Raw genomic sequence first — 17,689 nt, forward strand, 5'->3', positions numbered from 1 at the left:
CTGTCTTCTGCCTATCCAAAACGCAGTATGCCCCCCCCCCCCCCCCCCCCCAGCTAGTCAGCTTTGTTTTGTCAGAAATTGGCTGTGCCAAAACCTACAGGAGATAATGTCCCTTCATTAGCAAGACTTCTTTACTGGGAGTGCTGGCAACAGGAGGTGCAGTAGTGGATTGTTACAATTTGTTTTGAAACTGCTGTTTCAAACCTGAGATTTGATAACCAAAGTAAGGAAATATCATAGAGCTGAAAGTCCATTTCTAAAAATCCATTTCAAGACATCACCCAGATCTGCTGCCACCTGAATCTGCTGAGCTCTTGCTTTATAGAATAAAGTTTTAATATTCAGTATCACATGGAAATTGCAGGAGAAATATTCTAGATAATTTTCCTTATATTGGTGATACCTGAACTCATGACCACCTTTCTGAAGTGTTATCAGTTTACTTCCATGTTTTGCGTCCTTTCCCCAACCTTTCCTTGTTTTCAGTTGTTGGTTATGTGGAACACACTGGTGAAGTGTCTGGTGGGTTTGTGGTTTTGATTTTGTGGGTTGGCTTGTTTCTTTGTGGGTTGGTTTTGTTTGCTTGGGGTATGCTTAGGTTTTTTCTGTTTGTTTCTGTTGGTTGTTTACCCCGTGGAAGAATTTCCCAAATGCTTCTTCCAGCAAAGTAAATTTCCTGTTCTTTGTGTTTTGGTTTTCTTGGCTGTTATTATTCTGTTGCAGACTTCCTTCTACTTAGTGTTATGATATAGTGCACCATGTAGGCTGTTATATGCTGCTGGTCTCCTGTACAGGATCATTTCTTTCAACCACAGTGAGGCACATAGGAATGGTTTCACTGAGAAAGGATTGTGTCTTAGTCACTTGACCCTTGAATACAAGAAAAGCATAGATTAATTCTGAGAGCTGGAATTTGTACCTTCATTTTCCTAATTTCTGAATTAATATTTCTGACTACTGCAGTCAGGTGTCAGTGTCTGCTTTTGACGTGGATTTTTGGTTCAGGTGGGAAGGCAGAGGCAATAGAATTATGCTTTATCTGTCATTTCTTCTTTTGAATTATTTTTATAATCCTCTGAGAATTTTTCTAATCTTAATAGGCATAAGTACATTCCTGTACATTGCTGTGATTTGGGATCATGAAGTGTCATCAGTCTGAATCTTTAAATGTCATTATTTTTTTTATACTACCTTTCTGTGGAGTCTTGATATTTTAAAGCTGCATAAAGTACTTCCTCTTGACACCATCCAAGGGACTTAAATGTCAGATAAATTTCCATGTCGAGAAGTTCTGTGCAAACATGAACCTAAACAGTGCTGATTTTCAGCATATGAAATAATGGAACAAACATGTTGTTAATCTTGTTCCAAAACAGCTACTGTAGGATTTTATTATTATCTTTCTAAAATTCTAGCTTTCCAGTGAAGAACCAGCTGGACATCAGGCTTCCTGTATTGATCCATTCATTGAACTTTTCAAAGAGGCTGTGAGACTACAGGAGCTTCCCATTTATTAGGAATGTTTTATAGTGGCTGGGGACTGAGCTGCTTTTAGGTATCCCATGTTGACAACCATAAGTTTCCATGCTCTAATGTTGAGTTTGGACCCTCTTGTGTGTGAGCTACCCAACCTAAAGCTTGTGGTTTGCTCAAAGAACAGACAGTGGCTGCATCAGTTGTCCCAAGGGCCTGCTGATTGCTTTCCTAATGTGTGACTGGACATGGCTATTATTTAACAAGAGATATAGATTTTTGACTCAGCTCCTTGGAAAGTTTGCCTTTTTTCTTTGAAAACAAAGCTACCACCACCAAAAAACCCAGCTTGCTTTAAACTTTCCTAAATTTTCCATTCCCAGACCTTTCACCTGCAAATATCAATAACAGGGTGGGTTTTTTTTTTATCAGTTGACATTTGTTGTTGTCTTTTTTTAAAAGCTGTATCTTGCTATCTTTTAAAAAGCTCTTTTATCTCTTGTTTGCCTTTTGATTTCCTTGAATTTCAACAGATGCATGTAAAACTTGCAAGAATATTGGAAATATTGGAGTGCTCTATGGATTTGAGCAGGGCATAATAGTATAGGTCCTTAACTTCAGTCTTAACAGCATGACTTGATTCATCCAGTTGAAAGTGTACAGACTTCTTTGGACAGAAATTTAAGGCTTTTACTTGACCATAAAGAGCACCAAATTGTTTTCATGAGGTGTAGGTTTGTACTTGAGTCTGATAATAGTCTGTTGAGTCTCTGCATAAACACGATGGTCCTGAAGAGTAAGTGATATGCATTTCAAGTTCAGGTAATTTGATTGAGTATACCATACTATAACACCTTTAAAAGTTCTTTTCATTGGTGCTATTTCAGTGCCCTACTGAAAGCAATTATTTATTTCCTGCCCACTAGTGAGGCATGAAGAAGCACTACTGAGGTATGAAAAAACCATTTTGGAGGCTATAGAGGGGAATATCAGTAACTATAAAAGCAATGAGGAAGACTTTTCAAGTTTTTATGTGGAAAGGCAGAGTAAAACTTTTAGAAGCCTTTTTCAAGATTCTTTTACTTTATATGTTTCTGCAGCTATCTCAGTGCTGTATTCTGAATGAATTGGTTGACACAGAATTTCTCATGCAGGTTTCATTTCTCCTGTCACAGTTTGATAGAAGTGTGTTTGTGTAAAGCTTAATAACCCAAGACTAACACCTCCCAAAACAATGATGCAAGTATTCCCCTATAGGGCTAGCTGTTATTTCTTGTCAAGTCTGAGGTGAAAAGTTTGTGATAAGGTCAGAGCTGGAGAAAGAGGAATGCTGAATAGCTGTTGTGTGTCAGCATTGCATCAACTTCATTCCCTCACTTTTTGGTGTTCAATTCCTTGGTTAGCTACACATCTAGGATTTGCTCTTGGAACTCCTTGGTTTTATAGTCCTTGAAAAATATGGACAAGAGCATTGGGTCCCCTACTTGTATCACTGGCTTTGGTATCATGAACAATAGTATGTTTAAATAAAAGCAGCACATGTTTGCTCACACAACAGTGCCTCTATGTTTTGAAATGTTCCAACAGAGAGAAAATTATGCAAGGCATTAACAACTATAAAGAAATCACTGTGTTAAACATGAGTCTTTTGCTTAACCTCTATCACTGAAGACACCTTCTTAAGACACTGTATAGACTCATTAGACTTTAAAGCATTTGAATGAAATTATTTAAAGGTTACCCAGTTTATATAAGAAAGGTTTTGAGTTTCACTGGCCTATTTACTTCTTTAAGATTGTCCTGCTCCAAGTGTGGCATAAATACTTCAGTGAAGAGATAGAGCCTTACAAACATCTCTCGCTCCTGCCCCCGTCTACAATATTAATTTTGTGTTCTCTTTTTTTCCTGAAATGTTTTCAGATGCTCTCTGTACTTGATGTTGAATGTAGATTAAGTTGTTTAGCATGCTAAGCCTTTCTGAAAGTCTGCCTGGAATTGTAAGAGGTAAGAAGTTGAAAGTACATCTTCAAAAAGTTGCTTTATTGAAACAAGGCAATTAGGGTAATGCACACCTAACGTAGAGAACATCAGATTTTGGATTTATTATGGGAAGAGGTATGTGATCAAAGAGGAAAAGGAACATACCCTTGGAGCAAAGCTATCAAAGAGTCTGTTCAGTAAATCTCCACACTCATCTAGCTTGTTCTCATCCAGTACAGTACCAGTACAGCAGGTTAGCTTCAACAGCTATCCTCCTGCTCACAGTACTGCCTTTTTCAGCAATTGCCATCCTTCTGCATCAGCTTCTGGTGAACTAACAAAACAGGCTCTCTTCCCTTTCCTGTCTAAATTGCAAATGCTTTTGGTCACTCACCATGACCTGCGCCAGCTGCACTTTCATGAATGAGAAAGGTTGAAATCCAATGTGCAGAGAGATTCCTTTCATGGCAGCATTACAGGAAGTTGTAAATAGTGTACTCTCTCTGCAAGTAATTCTCCTATATAAATTTCTGGAGGGAGGTTGGTTTGATTTGTCTGTTGGTTTTGGTTTTGTGTTGTGGTGGTGTTCGTTTGATGGTTTGGTTTTGTGTGTTGGTTTGTGTTTTTTTCAGGTGGTGGGTTTGGTTGGATTGGTTTGGTTTGGGATTTTGTGTTTGTTTGGTTGTGTGGATTTGATTGGTTGTTTTTTGTGTGATTTTTTTTTTTTTTTAATGGCCAATGCACACGCAGTATGATTCTTAAGCACTAGAGCAGGTCACTTTACCTTCTATGGATTTCTAATAGATATCTGTCTAGACTTTGAATGTTGACCAGTGTTGCTGTTGCTAAGTGCTGTTTTGTACTACTGTGCTCTCATTTTTATTTGCTGATCACCATGAGAAGTTTTCTGAAATGCTTGCCCTTGGTGTATATTAAAAGTCACAAAATGCAGATAAAGAGAGGAAGAACAAAGGTGCTTCAGTAGTTGGCAACAATCTATATTAGATTGTTGTTTTATTTTCTACTGCCAAGCAGAAAGAACAGAAACATACTGACTAATTTTTACCAGAAAAATAATCAGACATCCACCAGTAAACATGAGTGTAGGCCAAAGGAAAACAAAGAGGAGGCCTTTTGGGGGATAAAGTCTGCTGTGAATGACACTGGTCTGCGTTCCTCCTGGGTTGTAGTAGCATGGTACAGTCTGGTGGTTTTTGAAATTGCTTGCAATCTTTTCTATTTTTGCTTTAACTTCTTTCTCAGACTTCTCTGGGACATATGAGCACTGGAATAAGAAATGAAGGTGATTCACTGTAAGAGATACTCTAATACAAGGTTTATAGCAAAGTCAGATGGAGTGAAACAAACATGCAAGCACAGATAAAACTTCTGTGTTTGGGCTGGAATTCCTGGAGATCATTTTGATGTCCTGAAGTCAGTCCACACCCCACTTGCCATGCTTCCCAATTGCTGTCAGTGTGTCAGTGGCCTCAGTCTGCAGATTTATGGATTGGAATAATGTTGTTGGAAACCAGTAACATATCTGTGCTTGAAATAAAACTGTGGTCTTTGTGATTGGTGCTTTGTTACTACAGTGCGAAGCTTGGATTCTTAGCAGAGCTTCTAGACACCACCCCACCACAGCAGAAATATTTTAGCTGTTCAGAAATTCACAAATGGTTTTTCAGTGGGCAGGAAGTGGAAGTTAGTTCATTGTGAATCTCCTACTTGTGACTAGTAGAAAAATAAGAGAAAAGTATGGCTGTTGGAGCCTTCTTTTTTGTCTTTTTATAGCTGCCGTTCCCTACCTGAAGGCCATCTGCCAGGAAGGCTGGAGAGGGACTTTTCATAAAGGCTTCTAGCAATAGGACAATGGGGAACAGTTTGAAGCCAAAGAAGCGTAGCTTTAGACTGCATTTTGGGAAGAAGTTCCTCAGTATGAGGGTGGTGAGACTCTGGAATAGGTTGCCCAAAGACTTTGTGTATGACTTTTCCCTGGGAGGTGTTCAAGTTCAGGTTGGATGAGGCCTTGAGCAGCCTATTCTAATTGAGAGACATCTCTGCTTCTCACTAAGGTCCTTGCCAACCTAGGCCATTCTATGATCCTATGGCTTGTAGAAATAACACAACATTACTTAGGCATCAGTAAAAATGCTGTTAGGTTTTTCAATCACTTACTTTGGTTGGTTGGTTTTTTGTTAGCTTTTTTTGTGTGTGTTTTGGTTTGTTGTTACTGTTTTTTCCCCTGAGTGTGTTTGGTTTTTTTTTTTCTGGATTTCATTTTGTTTTAAACTCCAGGTCTCTTCTCTGAGAAATCCAGTAACTGAGTGAGCCACAACTAGTAAACTATGTCTTGCCACAAGTCTTCAACCTGCAAACTTACTTATTTTTAATGTTCATAAATGTGAAATACTCCTGCTTAGTTGGTGTAATGCCTTGACAGGGAATAAAATACAAACTTTGTGTTAAATGATTAAAACAAAATCCAAACCTGTATGATTTCTGGAGTAGTCTTTAAATGCCTTGGCTTAAGCACAGACATGTACAAGATGAACAAATCCTGCTTTACTGCTTACTTGAAAAATAATCATCTGTCTACTCAGAGGTGTTAAAGCAGAGTGATTATTCAGGCTGTGTTACAAGTACCTTAGGATTTCTTTCCAGTGTGTCTTCAGTCGCATACAGCATAACCTCTTGTCCTGATGCTGTCAGGTTAACCCGCACCTGTAGGCAGGGATAAGGAAAGACATCCTCATCCTCTGAGCAGTCACTGTTTGGGCAGGGAGCTTGGTCCTTAATGCTGACTTTGAGTACCTTGCACACAGTTTCTGTTGTCCAAACGCTACAAATAAGCAAAAGAAGGTATTGCTTGTAGGATTCTAACGTCATCTGTAATCACCTTCAGGTGTTACTCAAGAATAAAATTCTTAGGCGTTTTAGTTTGGTATTAAAAGCTGGAAGAGAAGCACACTTGATGTCCTGAAAAGATTTGTAATAATTTAATCTATGTTCTGAGGATTATGGAATGAATCCCTATGGGGCTTCCCCCCCCCCCCCCCCCCCCCCTTTCTTCTTTTCTTCATTCCAGGTACCTTTGCATGAATAAGCCATTAGGGTTTTGTCTGGCAAAAGTTCTTTTTTTGCTATTACTTATCACTTCTCAAGAGTTACTCTTTTATTAACGATAATGTAGTAAGCTTTTCGTAAAACAATACACTTTGACAAAAAGATAAAGAAAAATACTCCAGTTTTTAAACATGCAAATGTCTTTTGTACTGCAATCAGAAGGCTTGAAAATAACTAACATGTGAAATACTATTTATAGATAATGTTTTTCAGACCTGTTTGGGGAACTTTAGTGCTACTAGCAAGAATAATGAGGTGGATATATTTTTGTTCTCTTTTCAAAATCTTCATGCATGAAAAACTGAGCTGCACTCTGTCTTGCTACTTTGGTCTTCTGCAGACTGATTTTCTGTGCACTTGCAAAATATAATAAAATCACAGGTAATAACAGCTACTTCAGTGGTCATTATATGCTGCAACATTTGCTGGGGTAGAGTGGATTGAAGATTCCAATTTCTTGTAGTGGTTGATTTGGAAGTAAGACACAGAAACTCAATTTTATTATGGCTTGTGTTGCTCGTGTTTTTGTAGTGTTATTAAAAGCAGCACTCCAATATATGTGAAAAAACTTTTTTCCCTCTGTTTATTTGAGACTTAAGTTTCCATTATCAAATTTTAAGCATTTTTTTTGTTGGTGGTTGGTTTGGTGGTTTTTTTTTTTAATTTGTGTTCATCATAAATGTTTTGCTTTGGTCTTCACTATAGCCCTCAAGATGTTTGTTCCTCTCTCCTTGTGCTTACCCATAATCATAGAATCATAGAATGTCAGGGGCTGGAAGGTACCTCAAAAGATCATCTGGTCCAGCTTCCCTGCCAGAGCAGATCACACTAGAACGCATCCAGATGGTTCTTGAATATCTCCAGAAAGGGAGACTCCACAACCTCCCTGGGCAGCTGACTCCAGTGCTCTGACACCTTCCAAGTGAAAAAATTCCTCCTCGGGTTCACATGGAACCTCCTATGCCTCCTTTTCCATCCACTGCCCCTTGTCCTGTTACTGGGCATCACTGAGAGGAGGCTGGCTCCATTTTCCTGGTGCTCCCCCCTTACATATTTGTAAGAAGTGACCTCATGAATGTTTAGTCTCCTCTCCAAGCTAACAAGTCTCAGCTCCCTCAGTCTCTCCTCATAAGGAAAATGTTCAACTTCCTTAATTGTTTTTGTGGCTCTGCACTGGCCTCTGTCAAGCAGCTCCCTGCCCTTCTAGAGCTAGGGGGCCCAGAAATGGACGCAGTACTCCAGGTAAGGCCTCACCAGGGCAGAGTAGAGGGGAAGGAGAGCCTCCCTCGACCTACTAACCTTCTAATACACCCCAGAATGGCATTGGCTTTCCTGGCCGCAGGAGCACACTGCTGGGTCATGGCCATCCTTCCATCCACTGGGACCCCCAAGTCCCTCTCTCCTTCGCTGCTCTCCACAGGTCAGTACTCAACCTATACTGATACACAGGATTGTTGTTTCCCAGGTGCACAACTCTACACTTGCCCGTCTTGAACTGCATTACATTTCTCCCTGCCCAGCTCTCCAGCCTAAGTCTCTCTGAATGGCAGCACAACTCTGTGGTGTGTCAGCCACTCCAACCAGCTTGGTGTCATCAGCAAACTTGCTGACAGTGCACTCCATGTCCTCATCCCAGTCATTAATGAATGCATTGAATAACACTGGTCCCACTACTGACCCCTGAGGGACTCCACTAGTTACAGGCCTCCAGTTAGACTCTGTCCCATTGACCACAACTCTGACTTCTTTCCTTGAACCGGTTCCCAATCCACTTCACTACTCAATCACCTTGGTCATGCTTGATGACTTCTTGGTGAAGTTTTTCTTTCATCTTTTTCTTTCCTGTGTTCTTATGAGCTTTTCAATATGTGTTACTGCACAGTTTATATTTTGGCACTTCAACTACATTGGATGCTGATGGGGGGGGAACCAGCTTTGTAGTTGTAAACAAATGACTATTCTTACCTTTTAGTGTAGAATGGCACGATGGTGATCCCAATAAAAAAGTACATCATCATGGAGCACACAACCATTCCTAGTCCCAAGCACAGGGCTCTTGTCTCCCCTCGCTTCTGTGCAGTCACCAGCTTTTTTCCCAACATGATTCAGAATTATGAAACCTGAATAATGTTTCTGGTATAAAATAAAACATAGAATGAAGAGGAGAAACACAACTAGGATTTGCTACAGGTATTGCTGTTGTGTAACAAGTTTTTGAAATATGATGTATCTCCTGGAAGAACAGTCCCATTTTTGGAAAAAAGAAAAAGCTTTGATCATTAAGAAATTTCTTCAGTAATTTTATTTTTACAATACAAATCCTGTAAAAAGTACGTGTGTGTGTGTGTGTGTTGGTTGGGAAATAGGGTGGGAAAACCTGGTCACTTTTTGTGAGTGCTGTTCACAGCCCAGCTGTACTTGCAATCTGCTTTATGCTGCTGTTTCTCTGAAGAAAGGGATGTTATATAGTGTGTTGATAAAGGCTGCTTGAAGGGAAAATCTTCCCAAAGTGGAATCTTTTATGTGCTCTGCCTTTGTTTTTGGATTAGTCTGAAATGTGGTTTGTTTCTTCCAGAAGAGTTTAAATATTTTAAAATCTATAGCATTAGAGATGCCCTGTTCTGATTTCTGGGTTGATAGGGGGAAAGGGATAGAGGACCTAGTGTAGAAACTTAGTTAAATCATTAGTTATGTGAGCATTAGTATTAAGCATCATCAATCAGATAAACACAAAGGAAGGGGGTTAAGCTTGAGAGGGTCTTGAAACACTCTCATTGAGAAGAATACTATATTCAAAGGTGAGAACACTGGAAACTCCAGCCAAGAATGTGACCCACAACTGATGCTAGGTGGATGAAAGGTAGAGAGGTCAGAGAGAGGAAGACCCCAAAAGACACCCACCAGGTGGCAATGAGCGTACGTGAAGAGGTGGGACGCTAGGGAAATGAGTGCCATGAACTAACTGTATTATCTCCTCCTATTCCAAGAACTAATTGTAATAACTCTACCCCTGTAGGGTGATTATATGCGTGATTTTGTAGCGTAAATATTCTACCTGAACCAGGTGAAGTTGTGCAAGGGCTTTGAGGAAGACCTCCCCTTGTCACCTAGCACTGATTAAAACCTATCTTCCCTGATAACACTCTGTGTGTTGTGAGGTCTCATTTTCTGTACATCAGGGTGTTTGGCCTTGTCCAGTCAGGCATGTTGTCATTGTTAGAATATTGAATTTTGTGCAGTTCCCTGTTGAATTCCAGTTTAAATCATCATCATTATTATCCCATGTCAACTTTGTGTATAGCACTTTGAGGGAAGCTGTTTTTCATACATTGCTGTCTGATTTACTGCCACTGGAAATTGTCATAAGCTGACTCTTACCTGCTTATTGGCTTTTGAATTTAATAGAGAATTAATGGCTTAAAGGCTGCATTGATTGCTTTATGTTCTGTAGGACTATAAATAGCATATGTGGCATCGCATGCTGGCAGCGCACTTGTGCTGTACCTGCTGCTTCTGTAGAACTGTGCACAAAGGCACATGTGTCCTGCCAGGAAACCTGGGGAAGTGTCAGTAGTGACTGCTCCTTTGAAAGATCTGTCATTTCTTTTAGTTTGGGGGCAGGGAGTGGAATGGAAATAACATTTTCAAGCCCCAAAGACTTCAACAATAATTAAAATGTTGGAACAGTACATGACAGAGATTCTTAAGACCAACTGATGATCAATAGGTAAAGAAGAGTCAGTTTATCAGTTTGGTCAAAGGGGAAAATGAAATAGAGGAACATCATCAGTCCTGGAGCATGGGCCCTGAGACCATGTGGTACTTAACAGATCCTTGTGGTTAGTTAACTACAGACAAGTAGTTAAAACACTGCAAAAAACTCTGTTGTTTACCAAGAAATTCTCATATGCACAACAATGATTAATCTTTTATGATCTCTGTGGGGAAAAGGAAAAAGTGAAAGATTGATACTGCTGCCATGACTTGTGGAAAACTAGTGGTGTAGTGCTGCTACTGTGTTAAGGCTTAGATGCACCACGGCAGGTACACAGCTGTCCTAGTTATGCTGAGAAACAGTGGAAAATCAGACCCTTGATTACCCGACAAACAACAACCCTGTAGCCATTAACTGAATAAGAAATACAGTTGCCCCATCAGTCTGCTTCGTTGTCAGCCATATACTCCCCAGGTAAGTTCATCCTTCTTAATCATCACAAACTGTCAGACTACATCTTTAAGCTATGTAAGGAATTTGTGTGCAAGTTGGAAATGTTTTCAAGTGGCCAAGAGGTATTCTCATTATTACAACCAATATTGTTGCCCATTCTGACAACAGCGAGACTGCCTGACCCTGGCTCTCTGTGGGTCTGCTAGTGCTTCTGTCCCCTCAGTTCAGATCTGTGCCCTGCCCCAAGGAGAATAAGGGCATGTGAATTATGCAAAGAATGTTAACAATAAAAACTCGTCTAAAAATATCTCACTGAGTGCTTCTATAAACATAGAAAAAAATATCTAGGTCTTCAGGCAGAGTAAAATCAGAGGTGCTGTACCAGTTTAGCTGTAAATGTATTCCTGAAAATTGAAACACATCTTTCTGTACTTTTATGCTTTAAAATTTACAAGGCCAGAAAAATATCTGTAAAACTGTTTTATCTGTGTGCAGAATAATTTAAGTGGAAACACAGGTGAAGGAACCCCCATATGCATAAATATTTCTGTGTTCTTGTGCTGAAAATCCTGCATTTTCTGGCTCTCAAGACAAGGCTAATGCTGTACACATATAGAAAACCATAATTCTTAGGGATTTCCCCATTGCTGAAAAAGTTATTTTTTGTATATGGAAAGTTGTGTTCTATCTCCTAGCTTTGCCAATGTATATGAAGAGGAATGTTGAAAGAGGTAATTAAGTAGTATTTTCTCTGATGAAATCATTAAATGTTTGAAAAATGAAGCTCTGCAGAGGACTTGATTGGTTCAGGAAGTCTCTAAGTGAGTTCAAATTGGAAGATGAAGTGTGTAATAAGAGTTGTAGTCTGGGCTTCAAGAGCAAGCCTAAATGTAGCATCTGAGCTGAAGATTGTGGGGTGCCTCCATAATTATTAGGAAAATATCAGCTCCAAATCTTTTTCTGATGTTCCCTCTCCCTAATCGTCTTCTTCAGTCTAGTTAAATTATACAGTACATTAGCTGTGCAACTTCAATGTATAATCACTTCATTGACAGATGCTGGTGATAATTCTGGGGATGCCATCTGCTCCAGTGTGGAATAGAGTCCCCTGTTTTGATCAGAAGACATGTCTGATACTCAGTGGGATGTCTCTGACAGCTCCTCTCTATCCCTCAAGGAGTTTCCAGTGCTATGACCACCGAGTTTGAATGGCATCTCATTCTCAGGGTATTCCAGGCCACTCTCACCTTGGTTATAACAGCAGAGGTAGCGCTGATGTATCAATTTTGCTTGCTTGCAGAAGAAAGTATGCTAAACCCTTCTCTCAAATTACATCTGGGAATAAATATTAACAGTGTGCTAGTAATTTTTTGGAGCTGGTTTAAACTGCACCATATGGTGGATTTTCAGTGAGCGTTTATGTACTGCTGTCAGATGTGCACCAAGTGCTAATACTCCATCACACCAAGAAGAGAGATGTGTGTCATCAGTATCTCTGAAGTGATGAGGACTTTCAAACAGGCCTGGACTCTTTGCTCTAGTGCTTCTACAAACAAAGTAATCATTTGCTATCTACTGTCAAGGGCCAGCTTTGTAGTTACCTTGTGGTATTTTCAAAACACCTTGTGTAGGCAACACAAAAAATGTTGATTATGTGTAAGAGGAGGGCATGCTGTTTGTTGCCAGTTTATTGGGCAAGTGCTTTGTGTGTGAATCCAAAGGCCATTGTGCATGTAAAAATCTGGGCTCTGTATTGGTTATGCTGCTGTGGCAGAGCTGCACAGGTTATATATTTATGAATGCCTACAAGTAGAGTAAGTTTGATCACTTATCCATCCGTTTCTGTCAGTATTTTAGTATCACTTGCATACTTTTACCTTTTTATTTCAATCTTGCCTTCATGCTTTTTTTTCATCTCCTGTTCCATTGCTTACGCAGACAACAGACTTGAAGTCAAAACTATATTTGCATTGGTATTTGCTACCCCGCTCCCCATTTTTCGTTTTCTACTCCAGCACTTATGTGCATTTCTTGCTGGTAACAACTCTGCCTTTTCCAGGGTGCTGTGGTCAGACAAAATTGATCTTGTTCGTTGCAAATTGTTATTAACCCACTGCTTAGTTTGTGCATTTGGGATCAGAAATAGCTGCATAACAGATTAAGGTGATGCTAAAACCTCCATAAAAATGGGCCAAGAAAAGAATTTTCTGACATACTTGTGCAACTGTCTTGGAAACCTGAAGCAGCAACGTTTTGACTAATGGAAGACTGTTGCATTTTATGAAATATGATGTTTCATTTTGCTTTTATTAAAGAATTGCTTGCCTGATGTGAAACTAGATCAAATAAAGGCAGCTTTTTTGTTTTAAAATGTATGCAGTTGATGAAGAGTAGTTCTGTCTCCTTTTAAGCCTGACATTTCTTAAAAGAAGTAGTAGTTGCTTGCTCAGTAAAATCTTTCTAGAGTCCTTCTTCTGGATTCTGTGCAATAGAGGGCTGCACAGAGGGAATCAGTTTCAGGGCGTATTTCAGGGAAGCTTGCTTCTGCATGTGCCTGCTTCCTTTCTAACTTAATTAGAGGTAGACGAGCACGGCTGCTAAGAGAGTGTTGAACATTTACAGCCGTGAAACTCCTAAGAGTGTCTTTATCATTAAAAATGAGGAAATGCTCTGATCTCTTCTGGGCTGCAGACTCCTAATTTCCTAAAACACTACTGTTATCTTTGCTAACATTGATGAGGAATTAGCAGAATGCATCTAGTTACAAAAGAGAGAACATCTGAGCCCATATGATACAGAAAAGTGTTCTGGGCTGTTCTCTGTAGTGCTGCGGTTAGCAAGATTGTTTTCATAACCACAGCACTTCTCAAACCCCAAAGCGATTCCATGCTCCCAAGGAAAAAGGGTTCTTAGAGATATACTTACTGTTTTTGAGGAAATGGTTCTTTTTCTGTTGAAAAATCTTCTGTTACATGTCAGACTGGGGAGAGTGGCAGAACTTAACACCAAAAGAGATTTTTTTCCCCTTCCTGTACTCTGGTTTTCTCTTGCTGTGGTTGAACTCCTGCTTAGTTCCCCTATTACAGAGTTTTCTGTAACCATAAATGGTAAGGTATGAAAGAGCAGTGTCCTTTTTGAGATTAATTGCTGAAAACCAGGAAGCCACAATACTAAGAGCAGCTCTGGCTTGAGATGAAGTGGCTCATGTCCTAGGACTCCTTTGGCATATGTCCTCGTGGATTTTTTTTTCTAAGCTATGCTCCTATTCTTTTCAGATTGCTTCATAGTTCAGAAATATGATACCGGCTTTTTGAGTAAGATTTAAGGAATTAACTTATTGATGATCAGTGGGTACTGAATTAATGTTTAGTTCTTAATACCTAAGCTATTAATGACTGTGTGTGAAAGGTTTGGATGCCGCTTGTTTTGGTCAGTTTGGATGCATGAGGTGGTGAGACTTTTTGATTGCATGTCAGAATCCTAAAGAAAAGAACAAAGCATCCGTCATGCCATGTATGTATTGGTGTCTAACATGATAACCACAGGTCAGAGCCTCTCCAGACTGCTTGAGGTGTCTAAGAATTAACTGTTTCAGCTGAAGCTGCATTTGCTTTTTGGGAAGGATTTGAGGTTGATGTGTTCAGAGACTTCATGCTGTCTGATGATAACAGATGAGTCTTTCCCAAAAGGACCTTTTCTATTATTATTGATGCAGAAGAGAGTGCACAAAGCTAATTTGGATTTAGATAGCTGTCTGTTAGACACTTAAAGCTAAGTGAGATGAAGCTTGCTACTATCATCTAGATTGGAAAGATTTATGATGACTGTGTTTTTTTAATACTCAAGAAGTGATGCAGCTAAATTTTGAAGAATGACATTTGAAGGTTGGAAAAAGAACCTTATGAACAAAACTTATTCTCAGATAAAATATGATTGGGTTAAGTGGAGCTTTCTATAATTTGCTTAATATTTAGAAAGCAAGGCTGGATGTTTCAAAGATGCAGGTTCTGGCTCAAGCAGAAGTCATGCTTTTGATGAGGAACTTACTGAAAGTTATTTTGGGCTGTGTCATTCAGGAGTGAAGATAGAAGATATTCCTGAATCATCAACTCTGGCTGTCTATTGTTCCTGCTCTCCTTAACCCCAATGTTCAGTACACATGGATGGATTTTTAATAGCTACACTATGGGGTACTACTGTGAAATCAACACACAACTTGTAGATTCCACAGGAAAAAGAGAGACTGCATTTTTAAAGTTTCTCAGTGTGCTGAAGGAGGCAGTGACAGGATGCTTTTGCTCGGCTTCAGGTGTGCTGGGGTTTTGACTAGACAGAAGCTGTGCTCCAGGTCTAGTGCTGTGTATTATCTTGTGATTGTTTCTTTTCCTCTTACCGCACTGCAGATATGCAAGTCCAGGTGGACAATGACTCTTGGAGAGCTGAGCCATGTGGTCAAGAGAAGTGCTATGCTGATACCAACTTCTAAACTCGGGATGTTCAATGTGTCACTGGTCCATACCAAGTGATGTGTGTGCTGTATCAGTGGCAAGCTACATGTTTGTTCTATTGCAAACTGTAATTCTGTATCCCACTCTAAAATAGTTTCTGTCTTATTAAAATCACATAGAGTATTTTTATTCTTGAGGGAAGGGAGAAAATCACCATGTGCTTTTTGCCCCAGTGCTCCTTGTCCTTGCAGGAGCTGCAGAGATCAGTCGTTCTCTAGCCTTGCTCCTGGCTATCACAGTGGGACACCCTGAACCAAGTCATCTACTCATTCAAGGTAGGATGTCCCTAGTCTCAGAGAACAGCAAGACCAATGGTTGCCTCTGCACGAAGATCAATTGCAGGGACACTAATTCATTGCTTCTTTGTAAGCTACATTAATGGTGATGCACTGTGGCCTTAAAGTGACCTAGACAGGCTGTGCAGGATCACTGCTGTAGAAGCTGTGTTCATGAAGTGCTCTATCAGTATGTGTAGCAGAGCAAATTGAGGCCAGTAAGGAACAGCTGGAGCAAAAGGCAGTAGCGCCTGTTGGTTTATAATCAATTTTGCAAACACTAGCTTCAGCTAAGACAAAAGTTTGCAAGGGCTTTCAGAAACTTTGCTGGAGGTGCTGTTTTAATATTTGATCTCTGACTATAACTAGGGGAACAAAACAATGTCAGAGTCATTTCTCTGCACTTCAAATACTCTATTTCAACTCTAAACATGTTTCTCTTCAATGTCTTGCTTCGCACTTATTTTATTGCAATATATTAAACCCTTTGGCTAAGGCCAGAATAAATTAAATTTGAGGAATAGTTTCCCGTGATTCTTTAAAAAATGAGCAAGGCTTCAATATGGAAAGAACTACCATGTCTGTAAGTTAGCAAACTATCTATAGCAACAATTACAAGTCTCCAAGAAGCTATAAGACAAATTGAAGAGAACTAAGATAAATATTTCTGAGGAGTTACTTTCTCTCTGAGTGCTAGTAAAGGGAGAGAATGTAAGTGGGTCTGAGAGAGACAATTTTGTACACATTAGCATTCAAGAATTGTTCCTCTGTTTGTAAATAAAATCACAGAGGGACTGTGAACATCAGTCAGGGGAAAAGTGTTTTTTGGTGTTTATTTGCTGTAGTGCCCTGTAGTGAGTACTCAAACTGTGCTTCTGCATTACAGAATGCTCTCTTCTGTTTCTGTTAGTGCCTGGCTCTTGCAGGTGTGGGTTAGCCCAGATGATTCTTATCCTTGTCAAGAAACTGGACTGGCTTTGAGATTCTGAGGTTTCAAGGAAGCTCAGCAGTCTGGTGGAATCTTACAGGCTATTGAATAGCTTATGGATGTGACATCATAGGTATTAAAGTTATTTTGTGTTTGCAAGTGACAAGTTACACAGTAGTTACCGGGTAGCTGTGTAGGACAAGTTGTGTCGTACACAACAAATGGAGCTTGTTAGAAGTCTTAGAACACAGAAATTATGTCTGTAGGAAAACAAAAGTGATGTGAGCTTGCAAGCTGTGAGCTCCCTGTCAGATGTTACATAAAGAGCAATCCAGGAGTTAAAGAAAAGGAAATTAACCAAAAAATGGCAGTATCTTTTAGTTGGTCAGAGCTGCTTATTCTGTTCTTTTAAGCTGATCATCCTTCAGGGTTGTTTTTGTGTTAGGGCATACAAAAAACATAATGGCTGTGAGACAGAGCCAGTTTAGTAAGAATTACCATTTTATTTCCAGGACTTTCTGGTGCTTCTAAAGAATCAGTGAGCTGTGAAATGAGAACAGTTGTTTGGATCTTCAGAGAGCTCTGCAAAGTTATTAGCTCCCCTTTTCTTCCTAATTGAAACATATTCATAGTGAAGTACATTGTCAGTTTTAATGGGCATCATAAAGAGAAGATGTGGTTCTTGAGCAAGGAACAGTCACATATTAAAAGTGATGTGAATTAGGAGAGGGAGTGTGCCTTAAGTACTGACAGGTGGGAATCAAGCACAAGCAAACTTTAGGACTGAGGTGCTTCTTTTCAAGTAACAGTTTGCTGAACTTGCTGATAGATCACCAGTTCCATGAGGTTTGAGGTAGTCCTTAGGCTTTGTCACACACAGAAACAAGCAGGAATTCAGATTTGTTCTTGTGATGATTCCTAGAGTTACAGGTAGCTGCACTGTGATGGGCATCCCTGTGATGCATTGTATCTGTAATAAAGCATAACATTCTTGCCAGTCTTCATTTCTCTCTGCAGATCTCAGTAACTCTGCAGGTGCTGAGAACCATTAGTACTGTGTCTTGAAACTGAAATGAGAGAAGATATTGAACTATTTGCTGTATCTAACCCTCTATGGATACATATTAACTGATTTCAGAGAATAAGGGCATAACAGAAGATGCTAGGAGGATAGACTTGTGTTCAGCTTCACATATTCAGGTCAATTACAATGTGGAGGAAGGATGAGGTC

The 17,689-nt window shown here is 39.7% G+C and overlaps 2 protein-coding genes across 3 annotated transcripts in view; one reads left to right on the forward strand and one right to left on the reverse strand.

Annotated features, from left to right (window-relative positions):
* Window positions 1–17,689, forward strand: part of KCNIP1 (potassium voltage-gated channel interacting protein 1) — a 371,107-nt gene that overhangs the window by 20,050 nt on the left and 333,368 nt on the right. The gene's annotated exons all lie outside the window — the stretch shown is intronic.
* KCNMB1 (potassium calcium-activated channel subfamily M regulatory beta subunit 1) lies at window positions 3,499–13,829 on the reverse strand. 2 transcript variants are annotated; one of them, XM_064161632.1, is made up of 5 exons: window positions 13,673–13,829; window positions 8,545–8,712; window positions 6,268–6,295; window positions 6,100–6,177; window positions 3,499–4,738 (listed from the first exon to the last, which is right to left on the reverse strand). In XM_064161632.1, the coding sequence occupies exons 2-5, from the start codon at window positions 8,679–8,681 to the stop codon at window positions 4,475–4,477; spliced, it is 507 nt and encodes a 168-aa protein (XP_064017702.1). In that variant the 5' UTR covers window positions 8,682–8,712; window positions 13,673–13,829; the 3' UTR covers window positions 3,499–4,474. The 2 variants fall into 2 exon arrangements, with proteins under 2 accessions (XP_064017702.1, XP_064017701.1); XM_064161631.1 differs by having other exon boundaries at window positions 6,100–6,295; window positions 13,673–13,826.

This window comes from Pogoniulus pusillus, chromosome 22, assembly GCF_015220805.1.
Source record: "Pogoniulus pusillus isolate bPogPus1 chromosome 22, bPogPus1.pri, whole genome shotgun sequence".
In the NCBI taxonomy this organism is placed as follows: domain Eukaryota; kingdom Metazoa; phylum Chordata; class Aves; order Piciformes; family Lybiidae; genus Pogoniulus; species Pogoniulus pusillus.